Genomic DNA, 20,839 nt, shown 5'->3' with positions numbered 1-20,839 from the left:
GACATGTCTCATGTCCGTGGCGTGGTTCCGTTCGTTGGCCATCGCAGTGATGTTGGTCGAGCGTCGATCGACAGTTTACCAAACTGAAACGTATAAAAACAAGCACATCGAACACTACCGTTCATCCGTCGCGTACTCCACAGCGACAGCCTGCCCTCATGGCTGTGCAGCGAGCATTCCATCGGACATGCGTCACTTTCTCACCAACTCACGCCGCCGTTCAGGTCCAAACACCACCACTTCAACAAGGAGGGCTATCCGGATATATCACGTGTATTATCCGGAGATTTCCACCATGCAGTCGGAGATGGACGAGCGCGTGATCTTCTTGGACGTGGATGGAGTCCTGAATACTCTCCACGACCACGCCCAGCTGAACGCAGTGCTGTTGTCTCGGTTGAGCCGCCTCGTCCATCTCACACACGCGAAGCTCGTCATCTCGTCGACGTGGCGCCTCCATTTCGACCACTTGGTCACCCTCGTTCATGCGTTGGCCACCGTGAACGTACCTTGCCATCGCATTGTTGGTGTCACCGGGACGGAAATTGCACCATCTCTTTGCGCACAACGAAGCGCTGGGTATTGTCGAGCCGAGGAGATTTTGGCGTTTGTTAACGAATGCTACAATCCGAGCCGCGTGCAGTGGGTGGCCGTCGACGACTTGACCTTGCTGGACCATCCCCACATGCCACCGCCTCGTGTTGTGCAGACGTCTCCACACCAAGGTGATTGATTACCGTCGTCTTTATAGTTTGTTGTTCACCCATGTCAAAAGGTTTGACTCTTGACGCCATGCGGGGTGTGCTGGCAGCGTTCCCGACCGACCCACCACTCGATGAACCAACGTGGACAGTCACGTTGCGGCCGACGTCATGCGCGGCAACTCGCCAAGACGGCTCATATGGGCCGTTTCAGATGTCTTTCGAGGACGGCATCGACTGGAGGCGTCTCCATGAATGGATTCACTTCACCACGCGTGGCGCACCATTTCGAGTAGCGTCTGACGACAACTTCTCGCTGGAGCATGCCAAAGCGGCGGCATATCGGCACAGGAATGTCCACGCGATGTTGTTGTTGCATGACGTCACGTCGTCAGGTACGATGCGCCGGCGAAAACGTGATTGAGGAGGCACGTCGTAGAAAATCAAGTCACTCAGGCACATCTTCCTGCACTCCAATCATTCGATCGATTCGTTGTCGTGCAAGGCCGCGTCGGAACTGACAGTGCAGTGACGTTCACTGTCATTCATGGTCACACAAAGGTAGTCGAGAGGCACCAAACGTGGCCCGCGCTCGACGTGACAATGGCCGTACTGCGTCATGTCGACGACTGGCTCTGCAAAGCTACGGCAGGGCTTTCGTGGGTCTTGGTGGGCAGACACGTGATCGAGTGGGTGGCGGCCTGCGACAGGATGAACCTGCCATGCCCAGCGTACTTCCATACGTGGCATGACGTCGGGCATTCCAACTTGAGTTTGTTCATGGAATCCTTGGCAAGAGGGGTTCATGTCACTCCAACCCACAGCGTTGCCAGTGACGTGGATGTGACGCTGGTGAGCCAGCAATGGATAGCCCTGTGCCCTTCCCCACCACCCACTTCGTCGATGCGCTTGTTGTCTCCACGTATCGCACAGAATCTCGTAGAGTTGTTGCCCGGACTGAAAGCACCATGTGCCAAAGGTCACCACGAGTTGATCAAAGTGGCGGCAATCCAGGACTGGGCGTTGCGCCATGTGCTCGCCGGTTACCTCGCTCGAGGGGATATAGCGAACGGAATGACGTTAGATATGGTGCTCGCCGCGCTTGGCGACGGAGGGCCGTACAGCGACGGAGACGTGCTTCAGTGCATCAGCTCCGACGTCGACGACATGCTGTGGTGATTAACTGAAGTCAAAGATTCCCACGATCGTGATTGGTTCGTTTCGACTAATGGGTCGATCGGTACTGTACGCGTACGTTCAACTTGACGGGTGAACAATGACAACAAGTTGCATAGTACGTACGGTACATACAATTGTACGTCATTGCCAAGGTGCCACAACTTCAACACTTCTGTCCATGGTCACAACAGCATTCGCTCCGACGCACCATGTACGAGTCGCGCCACTACCGACCGCCGTACACGGAGCCCAAGCAGCCGAACCGATTGATGTATCCGTTCTTTGGGCTCCTCGCGTTTTGCCTCTTCGTCACGACGAGCCTCTCCATGCGCACGACCATCCCGCATCGGAACGAATCCCCGTCGCTTCGGCTCGACGAACCGCGGGCGCCCAAGTTGTCGTCCGACCATGTACCCTACCTCCCTCGATTTGGAAATGTCGAGGAGAAGCAGGTACTGCTAGCATGGTGGTGATCCAATTTATCTGACATCGTGTAGTATGCTGGCCTAGTGACGGTGAATGCGGCTGAAGGCAACATCTTTTACTGGTTCTTTGAATCCCGCGTGAACCCATTGTCCCGTGATACTCCTTTGATCGTGTGGCTAAACGGCGGGCCCGGCGCGTCGTCCATGACGGGCCTGCTGACCGAAATGGGTCCATACCGCATGAACGCGGACGGGACAATGTCGAGTCATCCGCACAGCTGGACCAACCTTGGCCACATGCTGTTCTTCGACCAACCGGTGGGAACTGGGTACACAAGCGCCAAGAACGAATCTGGCTATGTGAATTCGCAACTCGAAATGGCCGAGCAATTGTACATTGCGCTCACGTCGTTTTACGACCTCCATCCAGAATACGCGATGAATCGAGTCGTGATCGCTGGCGAGTCGTATGCCGGCAAGTACGTGCCTCACATTGCCCATTACATCCACGAAATGAACCAAAAGAAGAGCGAGAAGAAAACATCGATCAACCTATGGGGTGTCGCGATCGGAAACGGCGAAATGAAGCCGTTGGTCCAAACCATGACTGTCGCCGACTACGCACTATCGCTGGGTCTCATCGATAAGGAACAGTTTGACCAGCACCGACAGTCCCTGGAGAAATGCGCGTCGCTCGTGCAAGAGGGAAAGCTCGTCGACGCGTTTGGAGTGTGCCAGCGCACTGAGGACGAGGTACATTTCTGGTGTTGGCGCGTTCTTACATTGCATGAGCAGATCTACCGCGAGGCTGGGAACCCGTTCATTTACGACATCCGCCAACAAGGCAATGCGTTCACTGCCCTCACGCTGACGCTATCCAAGTACTTCAACTTGCCCGAGACGCGCGAAGCTCTCAACATCCCGCCCAATACCCTCTGGACGTCCATCGACGGGTCGTCCTATGGCGACGACCCGACTGCGCCGGCCATCGCGCGCCATTTGCTCAATGACGAAATGGTGGACGTGTCGGACGAAATCTTGGAGACCCTCATGAACAAGTACCACGTGCTCTACTATGCCGGCAACATGGATGGGTCGAGCTGCAACCACCTGGGCATGTCTCGCGTGGTCGACCAGCTCAAGTGGAACGGCGCGGAAGAATTCCATCGAGCCACGCGGCACCCGTGGAAGGTGAATGGCGACTCCGTCGGTGGCCTTGCCAAGGAGGGCGGGAACGTCGCCGTCGTCGTCATCACGAACTCGGGGCACTTGGTTCCGACCGACCAGCCCGAGGCGTCGTTGGAAATGATGCGCCGGTTTCTCACACAGCGCTCGTTTGCGTTGCCATAGAGGTGTCCGTGTTGATGTGTGGAAATAGAACGACGAAAGACAGCGCCATGCTGCTCTCTTTTGGGATCGTGTGTGGGCCATTGTCAATTTTGTGGGGTCCAGGCGCAACCTTCCGTTCGTGGATCGGCCACGAAAACAAAAGTGCGAGTGGCATGTCGGAGAAGGAAGCGACGATTCATTGAATCGCATGGTCTGCTTCACAACACCACCGTCATCCCGTCATGGACACATTCATGTTAAAAGAACACGGCTGTGGACGGAATGCCGTCGTCGTCGCGGGTCGTGACGACCTGCATTGGCTCGAAAGCAAGCGTCGTCCCTGCAAGTCTTGTGTTGGGGGTGCTCTGGGTGTCGTTGAACTTTTGCCCTGGAAACAAAAACGTCGGTGGAATGGCATCTACCACAATGACATCGTCCGATGGAGATGTCGTGCGGTCGGAACCGACGCCATGCCAGTAAACCAACATGCCTGGCCCAAATCGATTCACGTACGCATGGGCTTGAGCTGTGTGTTGCGCCTCGTTCTCTGTCCCAGCCTCGTGAGCCATAGCTTTCGAGTCGATCCACTGCACGACGTGCCACGTGTCGTTGACCTTGACTTGGATCGGCACGACCAGGAGTGCGTCAGGAGTCTTCGCAAGCCCGCGCTCGCGAAGCATGTGCTCGTTCTCGAACGGAATTCCGAGCTGTGTGAGTTGGAGCACCATTAGATGTTCGTACTCGTCGCCTTCGCTTCGTCGAATACGGTCGCACAGTGGTGAGCAATGCACATCGTCTTCTACACACTCTCGCAACTCGCCCCGCAGTCGTGTACTCAAGGCTGGCAGGTGATTCCCGCTGTTGTCGTCGCTCATTACCACCGTAGACAGCAGAAGTTTGTATATCTTGCTCTTGTCCACTTCTTCTACGTGCTCGAGATATGTTCGGGCCACGATGCATGGCGCCATGCGCAGGCGCCGACTGATCGCGGCCAAACTTTGGTTCTGGGCGTGCATGTTTACCATCGTCTGAAAATGAGTGCCATTCGATCTTCTCAGCTGGCGCACATGATCCCGCGCAATGACTTGTTGCTTCTGCCGCGCCCTCGCCAGGTTATACTCGGCTTCCTCACAAGGTGTCATGTAGCTGTCGCGCCAAATCCGGATAATATTGTAAAAATATTGACGATTACGTTCTTCTAAGTATCGAATTTCATAAATACTTTTAGATATTTTATCCGGTGATCGCTACGCGGCGCTTGGCTCATCGTGGTGCAAACGTATCCTGCATTCCTCCGTGTTGACGAAACAGCATGATGCAGTCGGCGCGGACTCTCCGGCGCTGCGGCCAAGGCGGCGCCTTCTCTCGATGGATGAGCACCTCTGCAATTCCCTCCGCAAACCCCCTCGTCAACGTTGAACGCCGTGAAGGATTTGCGATTGTACGGTTGAATCGCCCGCCGGTGAACTCTCTCAACCTCGAGGTAAAGGTGGATTCGTGTTGATGGTTGTGACTTGACGCTATATGAATGCAGATGTTCCAAGCACTTGACAAGACAGTGGAAGAGCTGGAGAAGGACAAGACGATCAAGTACGTGGAATACATCCCTGACACCTCTGTTTGGGTGCTGAACAAATCCCTCCATCTCTAGGGGCATGATTCTTGCGTCGGCAAATCCGAAAATCTTCTCGGGAGGACTCGACATCACGGAATTGTACCAGCCCAAGGTACGTGTGTGTCGATCAAACGACTTTCCTGCTGTCTCCTCACTCTTAACGTTTAGAACCATCGTTTGCGTGAATTCTGGGGCTCGTTCCAGCGATTTTTCCTTCGCCTGTACATGTCACCGTTGGCGACCGTTGCTGCTGTGGAAGGACACAGTCCCGCGGGTGGATGCTTTCTTGCGATGTGCTGCGATGCACGCGTGATGGCGATCGGTAAACCGGTCATGGGCCTAAACGAGACAAAACTCGGGATTGCCGCGCCGTTCTGGATGAAGGACGTTATGCTCAACACGATCGGTCACCGCGAAACCGAGAAGATGCTTGGTCTTGGTTTGCAAGTCGATGCGATCAATGCCAAGCGCATTGGGCTGGTGGACGAAGCGGTCGAGTTGGACGAGGTGCTGCCGGTGGCCGAATCCATTCTGCAGCAATGGCTGGCAATCCCTGGTATGCGTGACGTCTGTCGAACCAGCCTCACCCACGTTCGTGCGTAGGCCATGCCAGGAAGGCCACCAAGCACCTCATGCGCCACGCCACTGCGGAACGCTTGCGCAGCGATCTAAAAGGAGACGTCGATAACTTTGCCGATTTCATCGAGACGGACCGAGTGCAGAACGCCCTCGGCGCTTATCTCGAATCCCTCAAGAAATCCAAAGAGTCCAAACAATCCAAGGCGTAAGCTACAGTGAAGGAATGACAGCCATACCCGACGAAGAGCCATGTGTAACCTGTAGCATTTGCTCGAAATTCTTCTCATGACGAAACCTCGTACGCCGTCAGTCCGAGTCACTTCCGTCCTTGATTGCAGAACTGCTCTGTCGTTGGAGCGTGACTAGTCCACGCAACGCCGTCCACTGAACGAGCCAGCACAGTGCTTACTCCATCTCGGGGTCAAGAAATTTAGCATATGCCTCGTTTCCACGGCCGATTCTCTCCTTGGATCGGCGCTGCCAAGATGGAAGTCCTCGTTCATTCCACAGTAAGGGTGATGGAAAGTCAATATTGATTGGCTAAAAAAGACAATATTTTAGCGAATCGACGTGAACGATTTCTTGAACAGCCAATGAAACGTTTGGGATTGGCGCTTTCAAGAAGTGTGTGCCGTTTCTGAATTTACGTTGCAGGATTGAGAGCATCAACATGGTCACGTCGATGCAGCTCATCATGGTCGATGCTGACGAGCATTTGACGGTGAACCCGGACGCAGTGCGATTCCTGAACGAAAGCTACGACGCTCTCACGGTCTTCTCCTTCCACGGTGCCAAGGTTTATTCGTCTACGTTGCGTATTCCGCCGCACTCATGTTCGTCACGCAGGACTCGGGCAAGTCAGCGCTACTTCGTGAACTCCTTCAATCCAGTGAACCTACCACGGGAGACCATGCTGACTCTCCAGCGCCGCATGCAGACATCCTTACTCCCCCTTCAGACTTCTCGTACGTGATCCGACAGGTGCTGCCATGTCATCGCAATGTAGTGGAGTGTGGATGTACTTTGAGGAAACAACGTATGCCCATGCGAAGTCCGTTATTTATCTTGACGTACAGAGCCACGGAGAGAACGAAGTATGGCCAACCACACCCCACGCGCACCCTCTCACACGTGCCTAGGGACTTGACGCTCTGTTGTTCGGCATTGCGTCGTCGTTGAGCAGGTTGCATCAGCTCATGCATGCCCCGATCCACGGCCATCCATAAAAATGCTTTTTGTGGGTAGCAACGTGATCAACTGCTCCACGGGGCACATTGACGACCACGTTTTCGAGTCGCTCTCGTTCTTGCAGACGGCAGTGGATGTTCTCGGCGAAAATCCCGGTACATCATCCTGCCATCATCTCTCCAGTTATACCACCTGTGGCACATGTAGAACTCTTGCCTGGTTTGACGTGGGTCGTGCGCGACTTGTCAACCAAGGATGTCAAGGCCGTCGTGGGCATGGCGGACGCGTCCGCCGACATGGATCAGTTGTACCTCCAGGCGGTGCTGAGTCCCAAGACTAGCCCATTCACGTCGAATCTGTCGTGGCAAATCCTCACGTCATTCTTCCCGAAGCGGACTGGATCCATCTTGCCGCTGTCCTCGAGTCCTGCGTATCCAAAGAAGGTTCATCGGCTTCGAAAGGCGTTGTTGGAATCGAGCCATGTCAAGGCAGTGCATGGGGTGGCCCTCCATCGGTCGCTCTTCAGTCACATCTTGGACTTGCTCTGCGGGGAAAGGACCAGCATCACATCCAAGGTTCTCGTCATTACGCTCCTTCCTACTGACTCACGGCATTTCTCATCTAAACTCGACTGCGTTGTCGATAGGTCGCTGGCCCGACGTGGGATGCCGTGCTGCAGTCGGACATGCTCAACTTGGTCGAGAAGGCGTTTGCTGTGTACAAGACCACCGTGGACTCGCACGTTTCTCATGGCCAGTCGCAACAACAACACGACGACTTGATCGAGGTCCATTTGCACTGGCACAACCCGCTGGAAAGCCGCTCACGCCCCATTAGTTTCCCTGTGACGAGACCGTCTTGAAGGATGTGCACGAGGCGGGCAAAGCCGCCGCGCAACCGTTGCTGGTCAAGGTTGCCGTGCTTGGAGGCGACTATGCGACGGTGGCCACTCGCCTCTTTCGAGACTTGACCGCTCACCATGTGGCGAAATGGATGGACGAGAACGACCGAGCGTCGACAGCCCAGTGCATTCAAGTGCTGCAAGCGCTGCACACGGACATCGAGCGCTTGATCAAGGCCAAGTTACAGCCACAGGATGAACCGCTACGTCTCGCCGACTTCAAGGTACCCTTGGAGTGTCCCACTCGCTTGTTCCAAACGACAATGGCCCTTCTGACGATGGGGGCAGGCGATCCTGCGGGCGTACCAGCACAGCGTGCAAAACATGGTCGTCGAGTACGCGTCCGAGGCACAGGGTCCGCAAAAGGTGCCGTTGAAGCTTGGTTTGTTCTTGGTTTAGTCATGGAAAGCCGTTGCAGATGCCGGTCCTGAGCACGTTCTACTCGACGCTGATGCCACGATTTGTCGAGTACTTGGCGCATTTGGGCGAGCTAACGATGAAGTCCCAGACAGCGTTGGCGGAGGTATCGAATTCGTCTGTCGGAGTGCGTGACAATTTGTCGGGGTAGCAAGCGGCAGCAACAGCAGCCACGGCCCTGGCGGATGCGGTGCGGGCCAAGACGGATGCGATGGAGGTGCTTGTGTCGTCTCGGTCGTTGGTTCTTGTAACATATTTGTCATGTAGTCGATCAAGGCGTCACAAAGGCAAGTGCAGGCCAAGATGGTGGCCAACATCCACTTGGAAACGGTGGGTGCGAGGCCGATTCGGTCAAACATAACCTCGGGACGGATCGATGTAGCGCATCAAGTCCGTCCTGGAAGACGCCATCGAGGACGTGATGGACCTCTACGACAAGGCAAAAATTCAGGGCAGTGCACTGGAAGCGCAGGCGTTCAATAACGTACGACAGCGCGGATGCTTTTTGAGAAGGATTTATGCGTCAAGATAGGTAGAGCGCACGGCCGAGCGCGTGCTCGAGGTGTCCCAGGCGAACAAAGACGAAGAAGGGGTGCTGGAAGGGTACTTAGTCAAGCAAGGCGGCGGCGGCGTGTTTGGTCGAAAGAACTGGAAGCAACGAGTGCGACTCTGCGCTGCATTCTCTGCCCCTCCAACGTGTCTTGGTAGTACTTTTTACTCCACAAGAACATTTTGTCGTATGCCAAGACCAAGGACGACTACGAGCGAGGGAAGATCCTCAAAGAGTTTTCGATCGTGGGAAGCGTGATCAAAGACTCGGAAGATGCCGGCGAGGGGTTCGAAGTGTGGCCGCCGTCCACGGGTCAAGCCGTGTACGATTACAAGCAAGGTGGGTTCAATCTCGACATGCATCGAGCTAGGATGGATGTGTATGGCTGTAGGACTGTTTGGGTCGGACCCGACGCTCGGGCGGCGCAAGGTCGACAGCGATAGCGAGCGCATCTTCTACTTGCGTGCGTCGACAATGGAAGTGAAGGACCAGTGGGTCGAGCGCCTCCGCCGAGCTGTCAACCAGGCGAGCCACACGCATTAGTCCATGTTTGAATTCAAGATATGAGCCACAGCTCTATTGATTGTGGTAGTGTGGGCTCGAAAACACCCGGTCGAAGTGCTCGACTTGAATCTCCAGCGTGTCCAACTATGTCAACATGAACAATGCTTTGGGAGTCGTCAGCTCACCTGTGTGTCGGCAACTTTAATCAAAAACCTACGGAGGAATGTACTCCATGTCAGCGTGATGATGCGCACGCACATGGGCGCGCCCACAACGTACTCGATGCGCTCGGGGTCCGTTTCATGGCGGTACTTGTCATATTCGGAACGAAGTCGGCGCCGCACAAATTCGGTCCGGTCTTTTGTAGGCATCCGTCCAGCAGTCTACGAGTGACCCACGTGCTTCGTGTGAGTAAGCGAGGACAACCAGCCCCTAGAGCCAAGGGCGTACTCGATATATCTTGCGGTAGAGTGACAGGGCGATCTGCATCGCTGTCACCTGCGTTGATGGTTGAACAGTGCTCAATACATCCCATTCTAGAGTCATTCAAAACAAATAATATTTTAAGTATACAATTGTGTCGCCCCGCCTTTGTGGCTCAGTGGTAGAGCATCTGTCTTGTAAACAGAAGGTCCCCGGTTCAATCCCGGGCGGAGGCACTTCTAGCGAGGCATCTCCTTTTTGTTTTTGCGTATGCTTAGACGAGGATGAAATTTTTTGTGAGGTGCAACACGATGGAAGGGCAGTGGGCATGGAGCACAATGACATGGCCTGATAGGTGTGCGTGGTTTGAACGATTGTACATTTGGACGCTGCGTTCTTCCGACTAGACTCGGACCAAGCATCATGTGGTGCCGTGCTTTGAACGACCTGATGTGACCGGAATTATCCGGATATTTCGGATTGCCTAGAGCGAGCCAACCAAACCAAGCCGACCACGCCGACGAGCATGCAAGGAAGCGCCGAGCTGTACGAGAAGCTGTTCCCACAGGAATATGTGTCCAAGTGCTTGGAGTCTGGCGTTCGGCCAGATGCGCGCAAGCTGCTTCAATCGCGCCACGTGACTATCAACTGGACACAATCTGGATCGTGCTTGGTCAAGTTGGGCGCGTCGTGCGCCTTGGCGAGTGTAAAGCTAGCTGTCGGCACACCGGCACTTGCAACCCCAGACCAAGGGGAAATCGGTGTGTATATGGATCGTACACTTCTGTGCAATATACAACGCTGATGGTCGTGGGATGTAGATTTGCAAGTGCTGTTTCCTGGTGTGTGTGCTAGCAAGTTCTCGACGCAGCGGACTACGGACGAAGCGCAGAGCTTAAGCAGCTACATCACTCGTGCGTTGCTCAGTTGCAAGTGCGTCGACCTAAGAGACTGCTCGATCGAGCGAGGCAAGTCCGCGTGGAAGGTCATGGTCGAAGTCACATTCCTCGACCACGACGGAAATGCGTTGGATACAGCTTTGCTTGCAGTCATGTCAGTGCTATCCAAGTTGACCCTGCCAGCGATTTCAATTTCCTCCGATTCCATCGTGTCCCTGGCGGAAGGTATCGTTCCACTGCAGCATTTGTCGTCCTCGTTCCCTTACTCTCTGCCAGATCAATCGGCCAAAGTCCTGTTCCCACTCCATGCAACCCTTTTCAGCACAACGTTTGGCGAGTATCAGTCCCATGTCATGGTCGATCCGACTGCCCGTGAAGAGGAAGTCCTCGAGTCGACGTTTTCCGTGCTCACCACGAAATCCGGCGACTTTGCGGGTGTATACAAATCGGGTGGCGTGCCTCTGGCGCCGGCGACACTGCAGGTATGCATCCAAGTGGCCAAGGAACGAACTGCCGCAATTGTTGCCCTCATGGAGCAATCATCCACCAGCGATTAACACAATGCCCATTTTTCCTCGGTCGTTCTGGCTGTGCTGTTCCTTGGACTGCGTTGGCTTGGGGCCAAAGCATGGGTCCTCTCCGTGACGACGATGGAACGGGCTACACCGTCGACGTTTTTTCACCTGGCAATGGTCGTGATTATCGAGGGGTTAGATCGACTACTCCTTGGCTTGGTGCAACGCGCCGACTTCGTCGACGGACGAGATCTGGACCCACTTCTTGTCAAGGGATTCCTTCCACAACGTGACTTTGTGGTCGCCACTCGACACGGCGAGGACATTGCCCGTGATGGACCAACTCACGCGCCACACGGGGGCTTCGAATGTGTGCAGAACTTCCTTCGTCCACCGCTCGTCGTTGACCTGCGTCCAGATCGCGACGGTGCGGTCTTCCGACGCGCTCGCAATCATGCTGATCGGCGCGCCAGTCGATGGCGCCCACGCGACATCGCGCACCCAATCGCCATGATGGGGAGTTGACTGCGCCAAGTCTTCCTTGACCCATTCCACCGCGCCGTCGGCGAGGAACCAGACTTTCACCGAGTTGTCGCAGGAACCTGTCACGACACGCTTGCCTTGACGTCCAGCGCTGTGAAACGGAGCCCAGCTCACGGCATTACACCCGAGCGTACTGTCTTGGAAAAAACTCGAGGTCCAGCCTTCCGCTGCAACAACAGAAACCATGGATGAACAAGGATCTCATAGATGCAGCGAACGCGGTTACCAGCAGTATGTGTCAAGATCGACACTTTGCCGTCGGCCGAGGCACATGCTAGAGTCAAACCGTATTCGTATGGAGCCCAAGCGATCGAGTTCACTGGGCAGCATCATGTGAGATCGATGTCGGCATCAACACGTGTACCTGATGCTTGGTGGAACGCATGTACGTGGACTTGAGACCATTTTCCCAACTGGGCTTCCTTGTAGATGATAACCTTGCCATCATACGAGCACGTTGCCAAGAGCGTTCCAAACTTGGGATGCGCCCAGCTCACTTGCCACACGGGACCTTCATGGCTGCAGGAACAATGTAACAAGTGCACATACAATCGCCTGGCGGTTGAAGAAACGTACCCAGTCAGCACTTGTTCGTTGGTATGTTGAGAGTCGTGGGTGACGTCGTAGACCTTGACGGTTCGGTCCGACGAACAAGTCGCGAGGCGCTTGCCGTAATAGTCGAGTTGGGCATCATGCTATGCACACATCAACATGAGACGGATAGATTCGTGGGAAACACATGCAGGGACGCACAATCATGTCGTCATGCTGCGTGTCGATGGTAACCACGGGCGTCGCCATGGTGGGGTTGAGCGGCGGGGATGGAGACTGACTTGCCACCCAAGAATCGATGAATTCTGGTAAGTGCGATTTCGAAAGGTATCTGGGCGAATCAGCGCACGATATTGCCAAGTTTTTCCTTATTTTCAACCAATGTGGGGTCGACACTCTCTCACACGTGGCATGGCACGATAGCATTCCAAATTCTTATGCCAATGCAGCCATCCTTGGATTCCGCAAGCCACGCATAGCTACGAAAAGGTCCACCAACTGGCTGCTCTGATGAGCGCACGCGTCCTTAGGTGGAGAGTGCGGTCGTTAGTCCTTCCATGCTGCTGGCTGGCGCACATTGAAATGCCGAATGGTCCAACGAACGTACACCATATCGTTCTTATGGCTGGCCATCACTTGAATGTTCCGACGAGTTCAGAGTCCTGCCGGCAGCATTAACTCGATCAAAAGAGAGTCCATGATTCCAGCAGTAAAGGCTGCATACATGTTATCCTTGAGGTCATTCAGACTTGGGATGAATGAAGACGTTCAACGAAAGCACAACGCCGACAGCAATAACGTTTGCTGCGAACGATCGCAATGATATTGGTCCCCACACAAGTCCAACGCGGAGGTCGCAAAGCTTTCAATTTTGGGTAGCTATCCAGCGTCGAATTGCGTTTTCCTCCACTGGAGAGCAGAACTAAATCCTCGCTGCCGATGACTGCAACATGAATGTAAAGTAAGCTCTATCGTGTAGTTCTTCTAAATGCATCAATCTGACTCGTCAAATTCGCTCTCTTCTTGCTCGTCGTCGGACGAGTCTGCTTTGTACACGACTTGTTTGGTGGCTCGACCATGTCGCTCTCGTGGCGCCACAGGCTCGTCCTTGTCATCCTCACCGTCACCACTGTCGCTGGATTCCTCGTCGCTCCAATTTGGTTTCTTTAGTTTCTTCTGTTTGGGCGAACCCGGAGTCTTTTCCGTCTTTCGTTTGGCAGCGGAACCTAAAAATAGTACAACAAATTGTGATACGACTGCTTTGGTTGCTTTCAATTCATACTTGCAGCGGGCTTCGATGACTTAGTTTTGGATGCGGCCGTTTTGACAGCTGGCACACTTTCCGCATCTGAAAAGTTGAACGTGTCGTCTTTGTCAGACTCAACGGAAACAGCCTTCTTGGCCAGCTTGGGCTTGACAGGCATTTCAGTGGTATTCGTTGCCGTTTTCGCGACTTTTGGTTTCGCCGCAACCTTTTTTGGTTTATCAGTTGCCGGTGTTTTCTTCGCCTTTGAGGCAGCTTTCTTCAACGAGCCCGCGAAAGCAAACACGTTATCGTCAGACTTGACTGAAACACCTGGCAGCACTTCTGTCTTCATGATCTGTGCAGCACTAGACGGCGCATTAAATACATCATCTTCGTCCGACTCGGCATTCTTCTCCGCCATGGCACGCCTCTTCAGTCGCTCGGACAACGACAGTACTTCTTCGTCTTCGCTCGATTCGGCAGCTACTGACACTGCAGGCTTTTTTTCAAACAACTTGAACAACTTGGTTGGTTTATCACTGCTGGCTGTCGCGTTCAATTCTTTTTTAGGTGCCTTGGATATTTTCTTCACCTTGGTTTGAGCTGGCGGACCTTCCACAGGATTTTTCCACACAGCAACTGGTGGTTTGACGACTGCGAGTTTCTCTATCTTGGGTTTTTCGTCGTCGTCCTTTTGTTTCTTCACTTTAGCTTTTGTCAGTTCAAAGTCTGACCCCGAGTCGTTGTCAGAATCAAGGTGAGTGCGTTTCTTCGCAGGGGGCTTCCGCTTTGCTTGACTCTTTCCACTTTTAGCTTTGCCAGCCTGTTTCATTGTCGACTCTTCTTGGGCCAGTCGTTTCATTTCTTCTTTACTTAACCCAAGTTCCAGCTCGTGCAAATCCTTGAGCCACATGGACTCCAAAGTAGTGGAAAACACCGTATCACGCTCTTGATTTTTTTCTTCGAGGTCGTCGCGCAAGGACTGAACACGTTCGGCAGTAAGGCTCCACATTGGCAATGACAAAAGGTAGTCATAGTCCCTTCGTGAGGCACATGAGTTGGGTTACAAGGTTTGGTTTCTTACTTTGCCGTGACTTCGGAGTGGCTATCATCGTCCTCTTCAGCGACAGGGTCATCTTCACCAGCAGCAGCGACGGTTGGCGCGGTGGACTTTCGCGGCATCGGGTCGAACTTTTTCATTCGAAGTTCTTCGAGCAAATCCTGCTTCTTCCGATTGTTGACGACGAGCTCGCCTTCGATAACAGCCAAAATAAAGCGCATCTTATTGGAGAGGATCATGATGTCGTGCTCCAATCGTTTCAAGATTGCGGCCTTGCGGTAACCGTAGTATTCAAGTCGTAGCCCATAAAAATCTTCAATGATATCGAGTGGTGAGCTGTAGTGCTTGATTTGACCGTTTGAATCGAACAAGTGCATGTTCGAGATGGCCAACGAGGACTCGAGTTTGAACTTTTTCATAATTCCTCCGGGAGCTTGTTGAATTGCAGCGAGAGATTCAGGCGACAAAACCACCGTGAATAGAACTGCTGTGTCTGTGTGATTTTCCTTGAAGTCTTTGATCGTGTTCGCATCAAGCAGCGTCTCGAGAAATTGCTTGTATGATTGGGTCCACGTCTTCACAGGCAACTCGGATATTACAATGGTGCTTTCGTCAACGATTTCGTATCGTCCTTGCACCAAAAAATTGTCACTCCCACCTTTTTGCACAATTTCGCCTTTGAACCCACGGTAGAACGGGACCATAGACTTCATTGGTTCGGCTTGAATGCGTCGACGTAGGTTCTCAATTATGTCCAAGGGATTGTAGTTGGGGATGCCACACGACCACCCCGTACCAATACCGTCACTACCGTTGACAAGGGACATCGGAATTGTCGGCATGTACCATTGCGGTTCAATTGATTGGCCTTCATCTTCCAAGTAGTTCAAGATTGGGTCGTCCAGTGGATGGAAGACGAGGCGCGTGACGGACTCCACGTTCGTAAAAACGTAACGAGCACTGGCTGCATCTTTGCCTCCCATTAGACGAGTCCCGAACTGGCCATTGGGGGACAACAAGTTGATGTTGTTGCTTCCAACGAAATTTTGTGCCATGCCAATGATTGTGCCGTGCAGGTTCACTTCGCCATGATGGTATGCCGAATGCTCTGAAATATAACCGGCCAGTTGCGCAACCTTAATCTCTTTCTAAACAAGCATATATCCATTGGTTAAGGTATGAGTATTGCAAAATGCAAACCTTGAGGTTGCGCTTGAAGCAAGAAAACAGCACTTTGCGTTGCGACGGCTTGAATCCGTCCACCATCGAAGGGATGGATCGAATATTGTCAGCCATGGAGAAAAGAATGAGCTCCTTGTTGACAAACCTAAGGCCACGCTGTATAAGATATGTTTCGATACGACCGACGTACTCGGTATATGGCATGTCTTGGACAGCGTAGTCAACATACGTGCCAGGCACAAATGCGCGCAACCAGTCTTTACGATCTTCCACGCGCTTCTTTGAAAATGCCATATCGATGGCGTCTCCATCTGCCTCTCCGTTGTAGGTGAACCCAATTTGATGTGTGTTCAGATCGCTAAAGTACTCCCTCGCATCTTCTGGCTTACTCGTCCCAAGCCCCTTGTAGTACTTGATGTACCATCCCTTTGTGTCGACCATACGATTGCGCCACGCTTCGTACTCGGGAATCGTGTAAAACACTTCGCTCCGATTGCCCTATCCATGGTTTAACATTTCACTGTCGAGTTGAGAGTACCTTAGTAGCTTTCACAATAGGGGTAATAAACTCTTGAACAAAGTTGTCCAGACCCATGAGCGACGGCCAAAAATGATGGATAAAGTTGATCACCAAGCCCTTGATGTGACTCCCGTCATGGTCTTGATCCGCCATGATCATCAAGTGCCCATATCGTAGCGACTTCGTCGATTCATATGTTGTGCCGTACTTGAGCCCCAGAATCTTGACAATGTTTTGGATTTCCTCGTTTTTGACTATCACGCTGTGCGATGCTTCGCGAACGTTGAGAAGCTTGCCCTTCAAGGGAAAGACACCATAATAATCGCGCCCAACAACCGCCAACCCACTCATTGCCAAAGCCTTAGCGGAATCCCCTTCGGTCAAAATCAGCGTGCAGTCTTTTCCCTTGGCACTCCCGGCAAAATTGGCGTCGTCCAACTTAGATATGCCCGTGAGTTTGACACTCTTCGTCCCGGAAGTCTTCTTTAGCGCGGCTGTTTGCTTGAGTTTGGCAAACGATAATATGTTTTCGACCAGTCCACTCTTCTCAACTACAAGGCATGTTACAGCATCACTTTCGGTATTCACGAGGCAATACCTGCTTTCATGAACTTATCACTGAGAGTATAGGTTGATCCAAAGGCCGGGGAACGAGTTGTTAATGTCTCTTTCGTCTATGAAACGTTCATTGTGAGACCTTCGACAATTTCCGAGCAGCAAATCATCTACCTGAGAGTCAAATGCCGGGTTGTCAATCAGCGCACTCACGTAAAGACATAAGTGGTTCTTGATGTAGGCAGGTTTCACGGCTTCACCCTTGTTGCGCTTCTTGACGATACCAACCAACTTGTTCGTGATTTGGTCTGCAATATAGTTGACGTGCTGACCACCCTTGGTCGTGCAAATGCCGTTTACGAAACTGACTTGTTGGAACCCATCATCGCTCAAGCCCAAGCCGACTTGCCACCGCTCGTCTGGCTGGCCATAGATGACGTCAGGAGTGCCGTACAGCGCCACGTATTGAGGGAACGATTTGACCGCGATCTTTTCTTCGTTGAGGTACACGTTCAAGGACTTATCTGTGATTCCCGCAATGTCGTACACGCGCTTTTTGAACAACGCTACAATGTCGTCGTCCAGCCCGGTCATTTGAAAGCGCTCAAAGTCGGGGGTGAAGGTTATGCACGTAAAGTCCTTCTTGGACCACGACGTGATTTTCGGCGCCCCTTTCACACTCATGTTGTTGGAAAACACTTGTCGGTATCTCTTGCCTTGCTCCCGACTCGCCGTTTCGACAATAAACTCCTTTGAAAAAATGTTGGCCAACTTGGCACCATACCCATTGCGACCCCCCGTTGTTTTTTTCTTCTTGTCATCGAAGTTACTGCCCGTGAGCAAGTGGCCAAAGATCAATTCCGGGACATACACGTTGTGCTCCTGGTGCATAACGACAGGAATACCATTCCCATTGTTCCAGACGCTGATTTCACCCTTTTCAGCATCGATCGTGACTTTCAACGTGTCCATGGTGCTGTCGCGCTGTTTGTTGTCGCATGCGTTCACAATGATTTCGTCAAAGATCTTGTACAAGCCGGGGCATATCGTGACTTTCTTTTGCACCATCTTGCTGTTCTCGTCGTCGAACACCCACAGAGATTGCTCGGCCGGTTCAATAGATCCGACTAAAGGTTACACAGTATGATGCGTGGATTTTCAACACTTTCGCGAGGTTTGGACCGTACCATACGTGTCCGGGCGAAGTAGAATGTGCTCCAATTGCGTCTTCTTTTGGTAGATCTGTTCGATAGTCAGCCCACCACCGTTGTTGGTGCCGTCGGCTTTCGTCAAGGCCTACGGGGAGCTCGTGATCATGGACAGGCGCGGCGGACGGACGAGCACGTACCTCCATTGCTCCCACAGCTCTGGCTTCAATTTTCAAATGGCGCCTCCAAATTTGAATCCACTGGCGATTCCAATTGGCTTTTCCAAATCATGGCTACGGATAATTCCGTATCCGGAATATTTCCCGAGCCATGCCACTGTGATTGGAGTTTGGAAACTGGAGGTGTGAATATGACATGTCATCAACGTAAAATAGCAAAACATAAATGCGCACGCACGCTCTCGCAGCATGCGCATTGAGCCTTCGGCAGCGCTAGACGCGCTCCAGATGTTCGACCTTGTGCATCAAGCTACAAAGCGCGTTCATGAACCAATGGGCATGTTCCATTGCTACATGCTTCATGTGGTATGGCAGGATGTAGCTGGCATCACTGCAACAGAGGATTTCGTCCACTCGCGGGCTCACGCAGTGGCGCTGACGGCCTCACACAAATTTGGAATCGGGATGTACGTAGCCGCGCTTCACATGCAAATCCCAGCCTCGTCGAACAACGAATGCGACGACGACAGCAAATGGAAAGAGAAGCATGTCGAGTGCGGTATTTTTACGAGGGGACATGCCACCACTCAGTACCCCAAGTAGTGCGATGCCGAAGTCCCCACAGTACATGTTGTACACGCCATTCTTGAGGTCCTTGAGAATGGACGTTGCGACTTCTTCGGGTTGGAACAGCTTCTCCGTTGCTTCCAAGGCTTTGCACTCAGCAGGTTTGGTCAAGTTCTCGAATTCAAACCCCACGGATCCATGCTCCCAGGGAACGCAATATGAATTGAAATTCCCGACGAGGACAGCTCGTTGCGCAAGCAGTCGGCATACCCACGTACAGCGTATTTGGTTGGCGAATAGGCAGAAAGGCCGATGTAACTGGTCAAAGCTGCTGCCGACGTAATGAAGCAAATGCACCCTTTGCGGCGTTCGAGCATTGATGGCAGCACAGCGTTGACAGTATTGATAGTGCCGAAGAAGTTGAGCTCCATCGTTTCGCGAAAAATCTCGATCGGGTTCTCCTTCACATACCCAACGAGGCTTTTGCCCGCATTTGGGAACAGAATGTCAATGGGACCAACGACCTCATGAGCACGGGCTATTGCGCTTTCAATAGCATCGACGTCGGTGACGTCAGCGACTTGGTAGAAAATATGACCATGGTATGGAGAGTTCAACGTGGCCACTTCGTCCACGACTCTTTGCAAGACCTCGGCACGACGGGCCACAATAGTTACGTCGGCACCGGACGCAACGAGCTGGAGCGCGATGGCACGTCCTAGGCCTTCGCTTCCACCGGTCACTAAAACATGCTTGCCGCGGAAGTCGAGTGGACGTCGAGGGGGGACCGCGGATATGATGGTCAATGCGACCGTGGCTCCGAGCGGTACCGCCAAGACGATGAAGGCTACGAGGTACGCGGTGTCCGCCGACATTTCCATAGACGTGAAATCTGCCAGTAGTTTGACCAGTTTCAATTGTGTTGATTGACCCTTGAAATTTGGGCAATACTCCTACTTGTTATTACTAGTAATCCTAGCCAAATTGTTAGTAATTTAACCTTGCCGACAGTTGCACGTTATATTCAAAGTACTACAGTATTAGTATGTTGTACTAGTCATCATCATTGGCACCAATACTTTACGACCCAAGGAGAACGTTTTGTGGTCAAATCTCCTGCCCGAAATTCGGCTGATCTGGACAGTATCCACCCGGGGCACGCTCTATTTCGTCGAAAACGTGGTACAAGAATATTCACAGAAGTGGATTTGAAGGAACTCCCGTCGGGATGAGCACCCAAGCAGCAAGTCTTTCATTAAAGTTTGCTATTTTCTCTTTCGTGCATATTGGTGGCATATTCCTTTTCTGCAATGTTATTGTGACCAGCCGCTCAGTATTTCCGAGTTAATTCCGCTCGTGAGTACAAAAACAACATTTTGGCCCTCGTGTCAGCACTACAGTACCTCATCATATTCGCCGCTCCATGAACAATAGGCAGATTTCGCAAACCTTAGTCTTGTTTTATCCGCATCCTATCCTTCAATATCCAATAAGTTTGCAACCAACCCGTGAAATTTTGTTGCAGCGGCCGCAAACTTGGTCGAATTTGTGGCTGGCTGTTTCCGCATATCACAGGGCTATTGACCAAACCATTCGAGGATGTCAAGCGACCTTGGAGTCGACAACGCTGACACACAAGCGCACAAATGGTGGAGCAACTCATAGAACTTGAGTTGCTCACACAAGTCAACAACGATCTTCCATTTAAGCAAGTAAAGATCACCACCAAAGCATGGGACGCTCTGGCAGCGAAACTGCTGGAATGCCAGGTATTGGCCGCGCGTCGTTGGATGGCAAGAAGGCTGCGAACAGGTTCTACTAGCTCCTGCGTGCACATCGGCGATTCCAAAACAGCTCGAAGTATATGTCTGGAGTTGAGCAAGACGAGACAGGAAAGATTGTTCTTTTGGACGAGCCAGTTCAGCTGTTCGACGAGGTCACCGACCAACGCAACGCCGACCGAGTTGCCGTCAATGCCAAGGCAATGGAAAAGGAGGCTGCAGCTTCGTTTATCCGAGAACAAGCAATGAAGAGCGGGAGGGTCAAGTCCGTGGACACCGAC

At 52.6% G+C, this 20,839-nt stretch overlaps 10 protein-coding genes and 1 non-coding gene across 13 annotated transcripts; 6 read left to right on the top strand and 5 right to left on the bottom strand.

Annotated features, from left to right (window-relative positions):
- Positions 1-235: 235 nt before the first annotated feature.
- On the top strand, positions 236-1,880 carry H310_02240 (the record flags this gene model as incomplete). Of its 2 annotated transcripts, XM_008865682.1 has the most annotated exons (3): positions 236-725; positions 776-1,096; positions 1,141-1,880. In XM_008865682.1, exons 1-3 carry the CDS (start codon positions 296-298, stop codon positions 1,878-1,880), a joined length of 1,491 nt encoding a protein of 496 aa, XP_008863904.1. In that variant the 5' UTR covers positions 236-295. The 2 variants fall into 2 exon arrangements, with proteins under 2 accessions (XP_008863904.1, XP_008863905.1); XM_008865683.1 differs by lacking the exon at positions 236-725 and having other exon boundaries at positions 739-1,096.
- Positions 1,881-2,073: 193 nt separating this feature from the next.
- Positions 2,074-3,735, top strand: H310_02239 (hypothetical protein). The gene is made up of 3 exons (XM_008865681.1): positions 2,074-2,332; positions 2,378-3,058; positions 3,101-3,735. The coding sequence occupies exons 1-3, from the start codon at positions 2,090-2,092 to the stop codon at positions 3,653-3,655; spliced, it is 1,479 nt and encodes a 492-aa protein (XP_008863903.1). The 5' UTR covers positions 2,074-2,089; the 3' UTR covers positions 3,656-3,735.
- Positions 3,736-3,751: 16 nt separating this feature from the next.
- H310_02238 (hypothetical protein) lies at positions 3,752-4,797 on the bottom strand. Its single transcript, XM_008865680.1, has one exon. It carries the CDS (start codon positions 4,774-4,776, stop codon positions 3,892-3,894), a length of 885 nt encoding a protein of 294 aa, XP_008863902.1. The 5' UTR covers positions 4,777-4,797; the 3' UTR covers positions 3,752-3,891.
- Positions 4,798-4,864: 67 nt separating this feature from the next.
- On the top strand, positions 4,865-6,158 carry H310_02237 (hypothetical protein). Its single transcript, XM_008865679.1, has 5 exons — positions 4,865-5,117; positions 5,169-5,224; positions 5,286-5,361; positions 5,418-5,805; positions 5,853-6,158. The coding sequence occupies exons 1-5, from the start codon at positions 4,947-4,949 to the stop codon at positions 6,035-6,037; spliced, it is 876 nt and encodes a 291-aa protein (XP_008863901.1). The 5' UTR covers positions 4,865-4,946; the 3' UTR covers positions 6,038-6,158.
- A 340-nt stretch (positions 6,159-6,498) lies between these two features.
- On the top strand, positions 6,499-9,427 carry H310_02236 (hypothetical protein; the record flags this gene model as incomplete). Its single annotated transcript, XM_008865678.1, has 16 exons — positions 6,499-6,624; positions 6,675-6,793; positions 6,835-6,922; positions 6,968-7,011; positions 7,074-7,171; positions 7,224-7,591; positions 7,663-7,803; positions 7,854-8,141; positions 8,206-8,283; positions 8,336-8,440; positions 8,486-8,551; positions 8,602-8,664; positions 8,717-8,818; positions 8,867-8,995; positions 9,043-9,223; positions 9,276-9,427. The coding sequence occupies 16 exons, from the start codon at positions 6,499-6,501 to the stop codon at positions 9,425-9,427; spliced, it is 2,148 nt and encodes a 715-aa protein (XP_008863900.1).
- H310_02235 (hypothetical protein) lies at positions 9,361-9,944 on the bottom strand. Its single transcript, XM_008865677.1, has 4 exons — positions 9,839-9,944; positions 9,668-9,771; positions 9,574-9,601; positions 9,361-9,532 (listed from the first exon to the last, which is right to left on the bottom strand). Exons 1-4 carry the CDS (start codon positions 9,932-9,934, stop codon positions 9,461-9,463), a joined length of 300 nt encoding a protein of 99 aa, XP_008863899.1. The 5' UTR covers positions 9,935-9,944; the 3' UTR covers positions 9,361-9,460.
- A 31-nt stretch (positions 9,945-9,975) lies between these two features.
- Positions 9,976-10,047, top strand: H310_02234. The gene has a single exon. It is a non-coding gene; the product is annotated as a tRNA-Thr (tRNA).
- A 247-nt stretch (positions 10,048-10,294) lies between these two features.
- H310_02233 (hypothetical protein) lies at positions 10,295-11,309 on the top strand. The gene is made up of 3 exons (XM_008865676.1): positions 10,295-10,572; positions 10,633-10,935; positions 10,987-11,309. The coding sequence occupies exons 1-3, from the start codon at positions 10,338-10,340 to the stop codon at positions 11,265-11,267; spliced, it is 819 nt and encodes a 272-aa protein (XP_008863898.1). The 5' UTR covers positions 10,295-10,337; the 3' UTR covers positions 11,268-11,309.
- Positions 11,310-11,378: 69 nt separating this feature from the next.
- Positions 11,379-12,620, bottom strand: H310_02232 (hypothetical protein). Its single transcript, XM_008865675.1, has 5 exons — positions 12,522-12,620; positions 12,345-12,463; positions 12,133-12,287; positions 11,995-12,087; positions 11,379-11,935 (listed from the first exon to the last, which is right to left on the bottom strand). The coding sequence occupies exons 1-5, from the start codon at positions 12,567-12,569 to the stop codon at positions 11,430-11,432; spliced, it is 921 nt and encodes a 306-aa protein (XP_008863897.1). The 5' UTR covers positions 12,570-12,620; the 3' UTR covers positions 11,379-11,429.
- Positions 12,621-12,758: 138 nt separating this feature from the next.
- On the bottom strand, positions 12,759-18,332 carry H310_02231. Of its 2 annotated transcripts, XM_008865673.1 has the most exons (10): positions 18,232-18,332; positions 18,071-18,179; positions 17,058-18,010; positions 16,927-17,002; positions 16,347-16,879; positions 15,999-16,306; positions 15,827-15,953; positions 14,651-15,774; positions 13,603-14,606; positions 12,759-13,546 (listed from the first exon to the last, which is right to left on the bottom strand). In XM_008865673.1, the coding sequence occupies exons 1-10, from the start codon at positions 18,235-18,237 to the stop codon at positions 13,314-13,316; spliced, it is 4,473 nt and encodes a 1,490-aa protein (XP_008863895.1). In that variant the 5' UTR covers positions 18,238-18,332; the 3' UTR covers positions 12,759-13,313. The 2 variants fall into 2 exon arrangements, with proteins under 2 accessions (XP_008863895.1, XP_008863896.1); XM_008865674.1 differs by lacking the exon at positions 12,759-13,546 and having other exon boundaries at positions 13,579-14,606.
- A 322-nt stretch (positions 18,333-18,654) lies between these two features.
- On the bottom strand, positions 18,655-19,652 carry H310_02230 (hypothetical protein; the record flags this gene model as incomplete). Its single annotated transcript, XM_008865672.1, has 2 exons — positions 18,655-18,978; positions 19,056-19,652. The coding sequence occupies 2 exons, from the start codon at positions 19,650-19,652 to the stop codon at positions 18,655-18,657; spliced, it is 921 nt and encodes a 306-aa protein (XP_008863894.1).
- Positions 19,653-20,839: the final 1,187 nt, after the last annotated feature.

This window comes from Aphanomyces invadans (genome assembly GCF_000520115.1).
Source record: "Aphanomyces invadans strain NJM9701 unplaced genomic scaffold supercont1.3, whole genome shotgun sequence".
Lineage (NCBI taxonomy): Eukaryota > Oomycota > Saprolegniomycetes > Saprolegniales > Verrucalvaceae > Aphanomyces > Aphanomyces invadans.
This window is presented reverse-complemented; position numbering and strand designations above follow the sequence as displayed.